Source organism: Scomber japonicus, chromosome 1 (genome assembly GCF_027409825.1).
Source record: "Scomber japonicus isolate fScoJap1 chromosome 1, fScoJap1.pri, whole genome shotgun sequence".
Lineage (NCBI taxonomy): Eukaryota > Metazoa > Chordata > Actinopteri > Scombriformes > Scombridae > Scomber > Scomber japonicus.
This window is the reverse complement of record NC_070578.1, coordinates 1,041,534-1,056,651: the sequence shown is the minus strand read 5'-3', so window position 1 is coordinate 1,056,651 and position 15,118 is coordinate 1,041,534. Positions and strand designations below refer to the sequence as shown.

Here is a 15,118-nt window from a genome sequence, read left to right as displayed (position 1 = left end):
GTTTTTTTTGGTTTTCTGCTCTGTTCCTGTGCTAATGTTGCTCTTTCTGGTGGTCTGTATTAATGTTCATCATTCTAGCTGGGATCAATAAGAATGTCGATGCAAATGTTTATATTGCAGAAGTATAATTTTAATAATTATCATCAAAGAAATTCTAAACTAAGAAAGTTTACATCACAGTAGTATGTTGTGACAGGAAAAATAGAAAACGAGCTACAAATAAAACTTTACATGAAAAAGTAAAGATAGGGTGAAGTTTTGCATAGTGTCTGTAAGATTTCAGTCTGGTGATAATTTACTGTAAAGCATTAAGTAAGTGATCAGCGTTTCCGCCGGCGCTGTAGTTTGGCTGTGGTCCCCTCCACACACTCTGTTTTTCTGCAGCTGCACGTTTCCACGACAGTGTAGGTGTGCTGGACTTTGGAGTTGTCGGCACAGGTCAGCTCCACTTGCTTCTGACTGGTGGTGGCCTCTTGGCAACACTCACACTGGTGCATCATCTTATTAGCCGCTGCAGAATATCTGCACACACAGACAACAGCTCTTATGACAATGTAGCCTCTAGGGGGAAAGGCCATATATATTTACAGAGCATAAACAATGGATTAAAAAAAGAATTTGAATAATTTTTGATGGGTTATCAATAACAACAAATCTAAGACTTATGAGCATATATAACTGCAGACATCATGACATATAGTAACAGTTATCAAGTCTGCAGTTGTAATTTATTGTATTTAGTATTGCCCTGCAGCTGTTTTCCAGAAGAAGCTGTCAAACAATCCATAAGAGGGGTTCATTAAATAATTAAACAGACAAAACAAGTTTGATGATGGAGTAAGATTTTCCACAACCTGTGAACTCAAATTACAGTGGAATGCTGATGAAGTTGATGCTAAATAAACTCACATAGATGAGCTTCCACAGTGTCCAGCACAGGATGTCATGTTGACTGGCTGCATGCTCTTACAGCCATTCACCTCGATGACTGTCTCATTACTCTGGACCTCACAGACACTGCGCTGTTTGCCTGGAACAAACGGCAAGGGTTAACGCTCTATTTAATGCTGTATGATACACAGGTTCATCACCCAAAATCATACTTCCATTCTTAAAATGTGTCCTGTTCATAATTAAATTTTATTAATTGTGTGTGTGTGTGTGTGTGTGTGTGTGTGTGTGTGTGTGTGTGTGTGTATGGTGACTCCACTAACTTACAGGTTTTGCAGCATCCATTGGCGTCAGTTGTCTCGGTGCCCTGGAGGAGGAAGACATACAATATTGTGTTTTAGACATGAACGGCATGTGTTAGGGACAGGGAGAGGGGTATGAGTTTCTGGGTTATGACAAAATAAGGTCAACTCACCGGTTCACAGTCCAAGGGATTAAAGTGAGGACAGGTGGTCTCAGTCTCCTTGGTAACAGGCTGTCCATTGATCTTCTCACATGTATATTTCACACACTTGTTATTGGGGGGTACAAACGTGTCATTCACCTGTATCAACAAGAAAAACAAAATCTAAATCAACAGGGAGAAAATTATTGAACTTTTTTTGGCTCAAATACATGCACAGCTTGGCCCAAATGCCACTACATTTCTTGTATTCCACCAAGGTGTTTAAGAAGAACAACATCACATGTGATAAAGATTATATTTTTTGTTTTATATTTTGTTTCATTTTATCAAATGTTTTACAACACTGGAAGGAAGTCTTATCTTTAGCTTTGAATTAAAGGTATTTGTGTTTGTTTTTCTTTCTAAGAAATATATATATATTGTTTAAGTGGTAAAAAGCATTATCTTGCTATAGCCAGCATCCCCTTTCTTATATTGTTGGCTATCAAAACTGAGGAAACACTCACACAGCTCACTCACTGACCTCAATGATTTGCGTTGTGTTGTCAGGTGTGGTGAAAATACAGCTCTTCTGAACACACTTCCCACAGCACTTGCCAGGTACAGTCTGATATTCATAACCCTGGGGACAGAGAGACAGTGATGGAGCCAGCTCCTTCAACTTTGAAATGTGTGTGTGTTAAATGTTTGTTTGATGTAAGCTTACTTCAGAGCAGTCTGTTTTGCAGACAACAGGTTTGCAGTTAATGATGTTTAGTTTGGTGATGGGATCCATTTTGGGGCCACAATAACACTCCTGACAGGGGCCAGGCTTGAAAGGTTGCATTGTTGTTCCAGATGTTTGTCCTGATCCTGATGGTGATGCTGTTGTTCCAGATGTTTGTCCTGATCCTGATGGTGATGCTGTTGTTCCAGATGATTGTCTCGATCCTGATGGTGATGCTGTTGTACTAGATGTTTGTCCCGATCCTGATGGTGATGCTGTTGTTCCAGATAATTGTCTCGATCCTGATGGTGATGCTGTTGTACTAGATGTTTGTCCCGATCCTGATGGTGATGCTGTTGTTCCAGATGATTGTTCGGATCCTGATGGTGATGCTGTTGTTCCAGATGATTGTCTTGATCCTGATGGTGATGCTGTTGTACTAGATGTTTGTCCCGATCCTGATGGTGATGCTGTTGTTCCAGATGATTGTCTCGATCCTGATGGTGATGCTGTTGTACTAGATGTTTGTCCTGATCCTGATGGTGATGCTGTTGTTCCAGATGATTGTCTCGATCCTGATGGTGATGCTGTTGTTCCAGATGATTGTCTCGATCCTGATGGTGATGCTGTTGTACTAGATGTCTGTCCCGATCCTGATGGTGATGCTGTTGTACTAGATTTTTGTCCCACTCCTGATAGTGATGCTGTTGTTCCAGATGATTGTCTCGATCCTGATGGTGATGCTGTTGTACTAGATGTCTGTCCCGATCCTGATGGTGATGCTGTTGTACTAGATGTCTGTCCCGATCCTGATGGTGATGCTGTTGTACTAGATTTTTGTCCCACTCCTGATGGTGATGCTGTTGTTCCAGATGATTGTCTCGATCCTGATGGTGATGCTGTTGTACTAGATGTTTGTCCCGATCCTGATGGTGATGCCGTTGTTCCAGATGATTGTCTTGATCCTGATGGTGATGCTGTTGTTCCAGATGTTTGTCCCGATCCTGATGGTGATGCTGTTGTTCCAGATGTTTGTCCTGATCCTGATGGTGAGGCTGTTGTTCCAGATGATTGTCCAGATTCTGATGGTGAGGCTGTTGTTCCAGATGATTGTCTCGATCCTGATGGTGATGCTGTTGTACTAGATGTTTGTCCCGATCCTGATGGTGATGCTGTTGTTCCAGATGATTGTCCCGATCCTGATGGTGATGCTGTTGTTCCAGATGATTGTCCCGATCCTGATGGTGATGCTGTTGTCCTAGATGTTTGTCCTGATCCTGATGGTGATGCTGTTGTTCCAGATGATTGTCCTGATCCTGATGGTGATGCTGTTGTTCTAGATGTTTGTCCCGATCCAGATGGTGAGGCCGTTGTTCCAGATGGTTGACTTGTTACTGATGGTGCTTCTGTTGGTGGTTCTGATGTTGTTTGTGGTGTGGTGGGTATTTTTTCACCAGGCTACAGAATACACATTGATCAAATATCAATCTAGGATTTTAAGGAAACTGAACAATGCTCCAGTGTGTATGTATGTATGAGTGCGTGTGTGTGTGTGTGTGTGTGTGTGTGGGGGGGGGGGGGGTTCTTACTTTGTACTCAGTCATGTCATGGACACATACACCTTTAGGTTCTGTAAGGACATAAAAGATACATGAATTAGGTTAGCAGAGTAGTAATGTAGATGTGTGAAGAGTAAAGCAGTGTTTTACCCAAAACAGGTTTTTAAAGCCCTTCATGTGAGGATTAGTTATTTGAGATGTTACTGTCTGACTTTAAACTGTGAACAAATATTCAAACTAAATTGCTGGACTCAAGCCCAATGGGCAATTGAATCAATAATTCCATTAAATACTTTATCTTTACTTTTAAATTGAAAATGCATGAAAAATCAGCTGCACGTGCTACTGATACATGCTGATGTAAATGCCTTCCTTTCCTTTCTGCAACTGATTAAATCAGATAGGTGGGTCCTGTGGTGAATTCAATTTCATTCTTTTCATTATTCCTCATGAAAAATGACTTTTTGTATTTAATTTCTTGATAGATATCATATGCTGACACATACCACACTTGTAGGATTGGCAGCAGGTGTCGTTAGTGACAGTGAGATAGAATCCCAATTTGCAAGTGGGAGGAGTGGGACACAGGTTGGTGTTGCATTCTGTTGGGTAAAAAAGAATGGAATTATTATCGTGAATGTTGAGATTTGCCTCAGTTTGCCTTGAATTACTTGCTAGTATAGAGGTAACAATAAGTTAAAGAACTATACTTCCTAATCTTCAAAGCCTTGACAAAGTATTACATTAAATTTACATCTGCTTGAATTTAGAATAAAATGATTGTTGTGGGGCAGGACAGTTACATGTGTCCATTGAATATTGATTAAAAAGTTTGCTCTATATTAGCAAGGTAACTGAGGAAAAAAGCAGAGGATGTTCATCATGATGGGATGGCATATCTAAAGCATGCCTCTGCAAATTGATTTTTCTTGACCTATAAAGTCAATATATTCTTCAATCTGAAATGTTGTCTCCAAATGTGTACTCCTATCACAAAGTGACAGAATCACATTTGATTCTGTGAACCTGTAACTGACCACATGACTGCGTTGTGCAGCAGCCGTCTGTTTTGTTGACCAGCTGCTGGCCAGGCTCGCTGCAGTTGGGACTCTGTACTGATGGGCACTCAATAGGCTGGCACTGGACACTCATTGAATCCTTGTCACACACACAGTTGCTGCAGTCACTTGTCCATGTTTCACCAGGCTGTTTAAGAAAAAGGAACCAGTTCAGGCATACAGCTCATGCTTTGCTAATGTAGATGAATATATGTGTTAAGCAGAGTTCTCACCTGTTTGGGTTGTCCATTAGGTCCAACACAATCTGAAATTCAAAAAGAAACAAGCATTTCTAGATTTGTAGGTGTGACAAATATTGTATGTAAATATTCTATGTCCAAGTCAAACCAAGTTTACTATTGGATCCCTACTTACCACAGGATTTAACACATGTTTCATAGACTGTGTTGAATAAGGTGGTGCCTTCAGAACAGAAGCAACCCTCCTCAGTGTAGTTAGTGGATGCATCTATCTTGAACTTCTTGTTGTATCTGTCGTCAGATATGGAATTACTTGTTATTATAGAGATGTGAAGACTTGGAGATGTTTTGAGGTATGGTCAAATAACAAGGAACTCAGAGTGGAGACCAAGAATTAAAAATGTTTAATCACTTAACATAACACATCTGTATGAGAGTTAACAATACACAGTAAAATGTGCAAAAGTGCCTGTACATTATCATTCTAGGCTCTATTTTTCTGAAACCAGCTAATTTTTTATATTTTGGTGACCACTAATGCTTTTTTCTTGCAATCGTGCATTTATTGAATTCTTGCTCCTATGAATATGAATTGTGTCTTTAAAAAACAATGAACATAACTATGTCTACATGCAACATATCCATTATTTATCCAATACAAAGATAAACAGTCCTCATATCTTTCAATAAACAAATATAAAATTGGATTTGAACATGTTAGTAATTAGAAAAGCACACAAAGGTCAATTACCATTAAATCCTAGTGTCTCGCCTGAATATTTAAATATTGTCATTAAAGAATGTAGCCACATTGGGCTAGTAGTTCATGAAGCAAGTAGGATTTTGGAGAGATGTGAGTGATCCTCGACCATAAAGGTGGTCTGAACAGGCAGACCTGAAACTATGAAGTACGTTTCTGCCTGCACATATCAGTGCCATTTTTGATATACAACCCCTGGCAAAAAGTATGAAATCACCAGTCTTGAAAGAGCACTCATTCAGACATTTTATTCTGTGGAACAAACTCAGATGAAAAAAACATGATACAATAATAAGGTCATTCCAAAGTGCAACTTGTTGGCTTTCAGAAACACTCAAAGAAATTAAGAAAAAACATTGTGGAAGTCAGTAAATGTTACTTTTATTGACCAAGCACAGGGAAAAAAATATGGAATTGCTCAATTCTTCATGTTTTTGATATGAGTTTGTTCTACAGAATAAAATGTCTGAATGAGTGCTCTTTCAAGATTGGTGATTCCATACTTTTTGCCAGGGGTTGTATTTATGTTTTATATATTTCACCTGACCATTATGCCCCAGCAGTACCCTAAACCTCAAGCTTTTGCCTGAACTGTCCAACAGCAGCTCTGACTTTATATTTGATTACAGGTCAGGTCTTGAGACTTAAGACTTATCCTGAAGACTCAAGGACAGCCAAATAAATGTATTGTTAAATGTTTAATCAGTTGATAGCTTTCCAGTTTGATGTTTGGAAGGACACAGAACATTATCAACCATTAGATCCTAACCAGTCCTGTGTATCAATACATAAATAATAAATGAAACTATCACTATTATCATCAATGTGTAAAATGACACCCCGTTTTTATTTACTGTTAGGTGAAAGAGGAGCATCTTCAACCACAATGTAGATTAAATACAACATCATTCTTTCTGCTATGAAATGACTGCAGCTATTTAATCAACTGCACAGACAAGATCTGACTTTCTAATTGAAAACTCACTCATCAAAGAAAACAGTGATCAGAATTTTGGGTGATCATGTTCATGTGGATAATATTGATGCTGATGTTATGAAACATCTTTAAATTCAGTGCTTGACATCAAAAATATAAACATATGAATCAAGTAAGTGGTGTGTAAATGATCAGAAACAAACCAACAAAAACACATTGAACTGACATATACTTTACCTTTCATTGCACGTACGCTCTACAGCAGGACCACAGGCCATGTACACTTTTCCACTTGGACACTTGTGTTCTGTAAAATGGAGATTTGTTTATATGATTCAGAAATCTAAGCAATTGTATTATTGTAGGCCTATAATACAGACTGCAATACTATATATCTCACCGCACTGCCCATTGGTGTCATTCCTCCAGTCAATACAGACTCCTGCATTAGAGCACTCAGAAGCATAGGCCTCTAGGCTGGAACAGCTATCATTGCCACCATTGCAAATGTCATTCACACAGGATTGCACAAATTGTCCTGGGGCTATGACTGAGTGGCACGGAGCAAATACGCTGGAGGGGAAATACAGGCCATAACAGTGTATCAGAAGAAGTGAGCAGAAGACTTTGCATCCAATGAGTTGTGAGAGAAATTCTAAGATACTTCAGTTGTTTTGAATTTTAGTTGTGTGATTCAGTTGTATGGTATGTTTCTAGGTCATGCTTAGTAGTCGTGTTGTATTAGACTGCATAACAATGTACAGGTTGTTTTTCTGCTGGTCGCAGAGTGTAAATATCACAGAGATTATCAATACACCCATATTCATCAGTTCTTTTCTTTAACAGTGTCTGTAGGCAGTATGTAATTAATGTTGATTCAAACTGGGGTGTCTCTCTAAAGCATGAGATAACAGCAGTATATAAACCATATCACAACAGGTGTACACATTGTTTTAGATGTAACAGAGAAAAGACCCTGTGGGAGACACATATTATGAGTTGACATGCTGCTCTTCATTAGGGTTATGGAGGGCCAAAAGAGTCACTATTCAACATTCAGATCTAAAACTGCCCATTTACACTGTAAAAAGTGTTCAATGCAAAAAAAGGTTTCTATCACCTAGTATGCAAACGTTTTCACCCAGCCAATGACAAATATCATCAGACCAGCAGAATTCACATTTGATTGCGGTACCTTCCAAATAGAGTAGGACTGAGGCTGTTTCTGTTGTGTCAGGTAGGACTATATAGATAAGTTAGTAGACTGATAGTGTAGGTATAGGGTTCCTCCTACTTAATAGTCTCTGAACTTGCGTGTAATTTGTTCCAAATATAGGCTGAAGGCTGCTACTATGATGAAAAAGAGAGCTGGTAGTGCACAATAGACACACTCATCCCTTTTTTTATTCTATTCTAACTATTGGCAAAACTAGTAATGACTTAATATCTATTTAATACTTTAGGCTGTATGAGTTAATCCTTTAATGTACTACCATCCAGAGTTTAAATTGTCCCACCTAGCCTTATCTCGCTCTTTTGGTTATCAAAATTGATCAATATGGATATGATTCTGTCAATGTATGATTATGCTCTATGCTCTACCACATCATGCTACAGTAGGTAATCACAGTTCTACCTTTAGCCAATTGTTAGTGGCTACTTTTCAGGGTCTACATTTAGCATTAAATTGAGCTGTTTGAAATTCAATTATCAACAACTTCCAGAAGTTGCAGGTTTACTCATTTCAAGCAGTGCAATTAATCATCAAAATGGTGCTACAATTAATATAAATTGTGATGTGGCGGTGTGTGAGATGTTAATAAATGCACCGGATGGAGCAGAGGGACAGATAACTGCTGAGTGCCACATCTTCATGATGAAAAAAAGCATGTTACACCTGATTCTGCTATACCAGTATCCTATTCCACAGTGGCAATGGCTGCACATAATAGCATTTAAAAAGTCCTGACAGTGTGACCTCTGTCATAACTCAGAATTGATCACAGCCGAATCTGATATGCTGGTGATTACAACAAAATAGGATGGACTCATATAATTAACATAATACAGAAGTACTTTGTAAAGTGTGGAACTGTGTAGGAATAAATCAGCCTCAGAGACTAAAAGGTTTTTTAAAAATATGATGTTGTTCCCCCTACCTGCTCGTTAGGAGATCACAAATGGCAGGTTTGCAAACAGACTGGGTTGTTGACTGTGGTGGTGTTGAGGCGGTCTGGGGTGTCATTGTAGTAGTCATTGTAGGTGGAGTTGTGGGGGTGACACAGGGTATATCTGGCACACGCCACTGGTCTGCAGATTCTGTGCAGTTTTCCACCTGGCCGTTAGGAGAACGACAGTCATTGTTCGGGGAGTTGTCACAGGTTCCTGGAAAAGGAGAGGCAGCATGATGAGGCCACAGCATAGTTTCTTATCTGCAATGGTACACTGATGACGGTATTTAGGACATGCTACGATTAACTAATCGTAAAGTTTAATACAGCAATTAATCGTGAAAATGGATAATCGTGACAAAACCTACACATACATTCATACACAGTATATAGACCTAGTTAACTTTACATATGGTGTGTTTTCTTTTCTTTTCTTCCTTAAGTACATTTAGTTAAGATCATATATTGTATTATACTTTTGTTATCTTTTTTAAATAAGTGCTTTTGAATATAGTCTGTTTACTTAATGTTGGATGGGAGTAAATACTACCAACCACTACTAGTCATTAGTAATCAGTTCCAAAATCATTTAGTCCTATAACTTCATACAAAATAAGTGATAAATGAATAAATAAATAACCTTATTTCTGAATGTCAAAGTTAATCTTAATGCCCTACATTAAAATAATGTTATAATAACTTACCACACTGTCCCTCAGTGTTCCCACCAAAGAGAGAGTTGGGAATGTCAATGCTGAATGTGGAGCCCCTATAGGTCACTTTTGTCTTGATCTCCGGTATAATCAATAATACTATCATATCTGTGCCAATGATGCGCAGGACAGAATTGCTGTAAGCTGGATAGATGCGTTTCTGATTCACATAAACCTGCAGGATAAGGAGAAAAAAGATGAGAGAAGACTAAACCACATCAGCACTTCTAACCCTAACTGCATCACGCATCAGACTGCTATTACTGACAGACTACTATTAAATTAGTAAACTCAAAATAAAGTGAGATGCTGACACTAAAACAGCAAATGTATTGACATTTTGAATAGGTGCTTACCGCATTAGCTTCTGTTCCTGAAGTCTTCAACCGCCGAGTCAGTACTACCTCATAGGACTGGTATGTAACAGTGAGAGCCTGGGGACAGAATGTGATTTCTGAAGGATCACAGTCATGTTTATTTAATGTAATAGTCAGGTTATATTTGGTAATAATCTCTTTGACAAGGTAGTAAGAGCAGTCTTTGTTGAAACGGTATGATTTTCCATCAAATGTATTGTAGGTGGATCCACCCCAGACACTGCACACACCTGCAGGATAAAAGGAACCAAGTATTGTAAATAGAGGTAAGAACAGGAACAGGCAAAAGTGTCATTATTACCCCCATCAAGAAGGCTGTAATTGTTAGCAGTTATCTACAACAAAAACCATCTCAGTCATGGTATTGCTGTCAAGAGTGAAAACACACCGCCACAATACTGTCTGTTACATGCAAAAGACTTCAGTAGTAAAGCTAACTGTATTGAAACTTTTTAACTTACATTCACATTCATAGTGGGGGCAACATCCATTATCATCATAGCCCTTCACAACTTTACGTCCATTGGCACAAATGGGTTGCTGTACTGTGGGACAGGGCTTAGGTGTCTTTGTGACCTTGCCATTGGTGCAAATAGCTGTGGTGCAGTTGTCAACAGTCCAGGACTCTCCATTCTGGATGGGGATAAGGAAACAGCAGGTCATACAGGAAAATGGGTATGTAAAACTGTAATGTTGTATTTACAGATGCACCAGCCACAGGCCAGTTTTCAGCTAATCTGTAGGTGACCAGCTGATCAGTCTGTACATATATATATATATATATATGTGTGTGTGTGTGTGTGTGTGTGTGTGTGTGTGTGTGTGTGTTTCGTTTTTTTTCCCATGTTCCATGGTGAAAAAAATGACAATAATATATATGTAGAAATTTTTGCCACACCTAGCTGCATTACGGTTCACATAGAGCATAACTCAAGAAAAGTTACAAACACCTTTGTGTATGCTGTCTAAGCTCTTATAAAGAAAGAAAGATTGTCTTACCTATTCATTTCTTATAATGAAAGAAATTCAGAAGACAGCAGGATAGACTTTTTAAAATACTTGAAATTGTAATCAGCCAGGAAAATTGCAATTGGTACATCTCTAATAGTGAATTGAAAATTATTTTTTAAGATGCAGAGTCTTTATTTGATCTATATCGCACCTTTCTTGGTGGATACTCATCATTGCAGTCCAGGGTAGTTGTTAATGGAGTGGAAGTAGGAATTCTTGTGGTGGTAGAAAAGGTTGATTTTGTAGTGGTGATGATAACTGTAGAATGTACAGTTGTGCTGGGTATCGGTGTTGTGGGACACGGAGTGGACTGTTTCTCAACTTTGCAAGATGCACTGCAATGTGCAAGGAAACACCACCCTAAGCCATCAGTGACATTGTACACCAAGTCCCCTGTGAAAATCAGTGGTGTAAAAACTTTAGAATTCAACATTAAAGGCTAACATAAACATTTTTTAATAATAAAAGAACCTTAAAAATGAAGACTGGAGTAATTCACTTCATATAGCCAAGACTGAACTAATGTTAGCAGACTTAGGTCAAGACAGGTTCATTACTTTGATTTCACTACTTTCATTATTAGAAAACAGGGCCAGAGCAGGACTTGCCTGGACGATAAGAAGTTCCATTGACAATACAGGCACATAATGTGGTAGTTGTACTGAGCAGGGGTGTTGTGGTTGAACCAGTATTATAAACAGTTGTAAAGCCAGGAAGTGTCTGTGTTACTGGGCCAATTGATGTAGTGCCTATCAATTTTGTGTTAGTAGTTGCAGATGAAGTGGTGTTCAAAATGGAAGGTTTTGTTATTGGAATTGTTGTTTTGGGCCCTCCTGTGACAGCACCCTCAGTGGTTGTTACCAGTGTTTTTATGGTTGTGGTAAATATAGAGGGTTTGGATGTAACCACTGTTGTTCCTTGACTCCTGGTTGTTTCCCCTGGGAATGAAGTTGTAGTTTCAACAACACCAGTGGTGGCAGTTGTGACTGGGCCAGTGGTGACTATTTTAGGTGGTTTTGTTGTCTCAAACTGTATTGTTGTTTCCTCTGATATGGTTGTTTCTCCAGGTTTGGTGGTAGTTCCTTTTGTCGTTATTGATGGTCGTTTTGTAGTGGTGGTAAAAACAGTGGGTTTGGATGTAACCACTGTTGTTTCTTGACTCTTGGTTGTTTCCCCTGGGAATGAAGTTGTAGTTTCAACAACACCAGTGGTGGCGGTCGTGACTGGGCCAGTGGTGACTATTTTAGATGGTTTTGTTGTCTCAACCTGTATTGTTGTTTCCTCTGATATGGTTGTTTCTCCAGGTTTGGTGGTAGTTCCTTTCGTACTTATTGATGGTCCTATTGTAGTGGTGGTAAGAACAGAGGGTTTGGATGTAACCACTGTTGTCTCTTGACTCTTGGTTGTTTCCCCTGGGAATGAAGTTGTAGTTTCAACAACACCAGTGGTGGCGGTCGTGACTGGGCCAGTGGTGACTATTTTAGGTGGTTTTGTTGTCTCAACCTGTATTGTTGTTTCCTCTGATATGGTTGTTTCTCCAGGTTTGGTGGTAGTTCCTTTCGTACCTATTGGTGGTCTTTTTGTAGTGGTGGTAATAATAGAGGGCTTTGATGTAACCACTGTTGTTTCTTGACTTTTGGTTGTTTCCCCTGGGAATGAAGTTGTAGTTTCAACAACACCAGTGATGGCAGTTGTGACTGGGCCAGTGGTGACTATTTTAGGTGGTTTTGTTGTCTCAAACTGTATTGTTGTTTCCTCTGATATGGTTGTTTCTCCAGGTTTGGTGGTAGTTCCTTTTGTCGTTATTGATGGTCGTTTTGTAGTGGTGGTAAAAACAGTGGGTTTGGATGTAACCACTGTTGTTTCTTGACTCTTGGTTGTTTCCCCTGGGAATGAAGTTGTAGTTTCAACAACACCAGTGGTGGCGGTCGTGACTGGGCCAGTGGTGACTATTTTAGGTGGTTTTGTTGTCTCAACCTGTATTGTTGTTTCCTCTGATATGGTTGTTTCTCCAGGTTTGGTGGTAGTTCCTTTCGTACTTATTGATGGTCCTTCTGTAGTGGTGGTAAGAACAGAGGGTTTGGATGTAACCACTGTTGTTTCTTGACTCTTGGTTGTTTCCCCTGGGAATGAAGTTGTAGTTTCAACAACACCAGTGGTGGCAGTCGTGACTGGGCCAGTGGTGACTATTTTAGGTGGTTTTGTTGTCTCAACTTGTATTGTTGTTTCCTCTGATATTGTTGTTTCTCCAGGTTTGGTGGTAGTTCCTTTCGTACCTATTGGTGGTCTTTTTGTAGTGGTGGTAACAATAGAGGGCTGTGATGTAACCACTGTTGTTTCTTGACTCTTGGTTGTTTCCCCTGGGAATGAAGTTGTAGTTTCAACAACACCAGTGATGGCAGTTGTGACTGGGCCAGTGGTGACTATTTTAGATGGTTTTGTTGTCTCAACCTGTATTGTTGTTTCCTCTGATATGGTTGTTTCTCCAGGTTTGGTGGTAGTTCCTTTTGTCGTTATTGATGGTCGTTTTGTAGTGGTGGTAAAAACAGTGGGTTTGGATGTAACCACTGTTGTTTCTTGAATCTTGGTTGTTTCCCCTGGGAATGAAGTTGTAGTTTCAACAACACCAGTGGTGGCGGTCGTGACTGGGCCAGTGGTGACTATTTTAGGTGGTTTTGTTGTCTCAACCTGTATTGTTGTTTCCTCTGATATGGTTGTTTCTCCAGGTTTGGTGGTAGTTCCTTTCGTACTTATTGATGGTCCTTCTGTAGTGGTGGTAAGAACAGAGGGTTTGGATGTAACCACTGTTGTTTCTTGACTCTTGGTTGTTTCCCCTGGGAATGAAGTTGTAGTTTCAACAACACCAGTGGTGGCAGTCGTGACTGGGCCAGTGGTGACTATTTTAGGTGGTTTTGTTGTCTCAACCTGTATTGTTGTTTCCTCTGATATGGTTGTTTCTCCAGGTTTGGTGGTAGTTCCTTTCGTACCTATTGGTGGTCTTTTTGTAGTGGTGGTAATAATAGAGGGCTTTGATGTAACCACTGTTGTTTCTTGACTCTTGGTTGTTTCCCCTGGGAATGAAGTTGTAGTTTCAACAACACCAGTGATGGCAGTTGTGACTGGGCCAGTGGTGACTATTTTAGATGGTTTTGTTGTCTCAACCTGTATTGTTGTTTCCTCTGATATGGTTGTTTCTCCAGGTTTGGTGGTAGTTCCTTTCGTACTTATTGATGGTCTTTTTGTACTGGTGGTAACAATAGAGGGCTTTGATGTAACCACTGTTGTTTCTTGACTCTTGGTTGTTTCCCCTGGGAATGAAGTTGTAGTTTCAACAACACCAGTGGTGGCAGTTGTGACTGGGCCAGTGGTGACTATTTTAGATGGTTTTGTTGTCTCAACCTGTATTGTTGTTTCCTCTGATATTGTTGTTTCTCCAGGTTTGGTGGTAGTTCCTTTTGTCGTTATTGATGGTCGTTTTGTAGTGGTGGTAAAAACAGTGGGTTTGGATGTAACCACTGTTGTTTCTTGACTCTTGGTTGTTTCCCCTGGGAATGAAGTTGTAGTTTCAACAACACCAGTGGTGGCGGTCGTGACTGGGCGAGTGGTGACTATTTTAGGTGGTTTTGTTGTCTCAACCTGTATTGTTGTTTCCTCTGATATGGTTGTTTCTCCAGGTTTGGTGGTAGTTCCTTTCGTACTTATTGATGGTCCTTCTGTAGTGGTGGTAAGAACAGAGGGTTTGGATGTAACCACTGTTGTTTCTTGACTCTTGGTTGTTTCCCCTGGGAATGAAGTTGTAGTTTCAACAACACCAGTGGTGGCAGTCGTGACTGGGCCAGTGGTGACTATTTTAGGTGGTTTTGTTGTCTCAACCTGTATTGTTGTTTCCTCTGATATGGTTGTTTCTCCAGGTTTGGTGGTAGTTCCTTTCGTACCTATTGGTGGTCTTTTTGTAGTGGTGGTAACAATAGAGGGCTTTGATGTAACCACTGTTGTTTCTTGACTCGTTGTTGTTTCCCCTGGGAATGAAGTTGTAGTTTCAACAACACCAGTGGTGGCAGTTGTGACTGGGCGAGTGGTGACTTTTTTAGGTGGTTTTGTTGTCTCAACCTGTATTGTTGTTTCCTCTGATATGGTTGTTTCTCCAGGTTTGGTGGTAGTTCCTTTCATACTTATTGATGGTCCTATTGTAGTGGTGGTAAGAACAGAGGGTTTGGATGTAACCACTGTTGTCTCTTGACTCTTGGTTGTTTCCTCTGGGAATGAAGT

The 15,118-nt window shown here is 39.8% G+C and overlaps 1 protein-coding gene across 1 annotated transcript; it reads right to left on the bottom strand.

Moving 5' to 3' along the window:
- Positions 1–320: 320 nt before the first annotated feature.
- On the bottom strand, positions 321–10,501 carry LOC128361275 (mucin-2-like). The gene is made up of 16 exons (XM_053321668.1): positions 10,300–10,501; positions 9,818–10,068; positions 9,453–9,636; positions 8,737–8,962; positions 6,978–7,150; positions 6,815–6,884; positions 5,056–5,171; positions 4,914–4,945; positions 4,660–4,828; positions 4,129–4,224; positions 3,653–3,693; positions 1,881–1,979; positions 1,367–1,495; positions 1,219–1,258; positions 910–1,030; positions 321–522 (listed from the first exon to the last, which is right to left on the bottom strand). Exons 1-16 carry the CDS (start codon positions 10,499–10,501, stop codon positions 321–323), a joined length of 2,151 nt encoding a protein of 716 aa, XP_053177643.1.
- Between the last annotated feature and the right edge of the window lie 4,617 nt (positions 10,502–15,118).

What these genes read in the sequence shown, in the direction of transcription:
- LOC128361275 (XM_053321668.1), bottom strand. Translation starts at nt 10,501, where the DNA reads ATGACCTGCTGTTTCCTTATCCCCATCCAGAATGGAGAGTCCTGGACT. An exon ending in GAGCGTACGTGCAATGAAAG is followed by an intron (nt 5,172 to 6,814) that starts GTAAAGTATATG and finishes ATCTGACGACAG; the next exon opens with ATACAACAAGAAGTTCAAGA. An exon ending in ATGACATGACTGAGTACAAA is followed by an intron (nt 1,980 to 3,652) that starts GTAAGAACCCCC and finishes CTCTGTCCCCAG; the next exon opens with GGTTATGAATATCAGACTGT.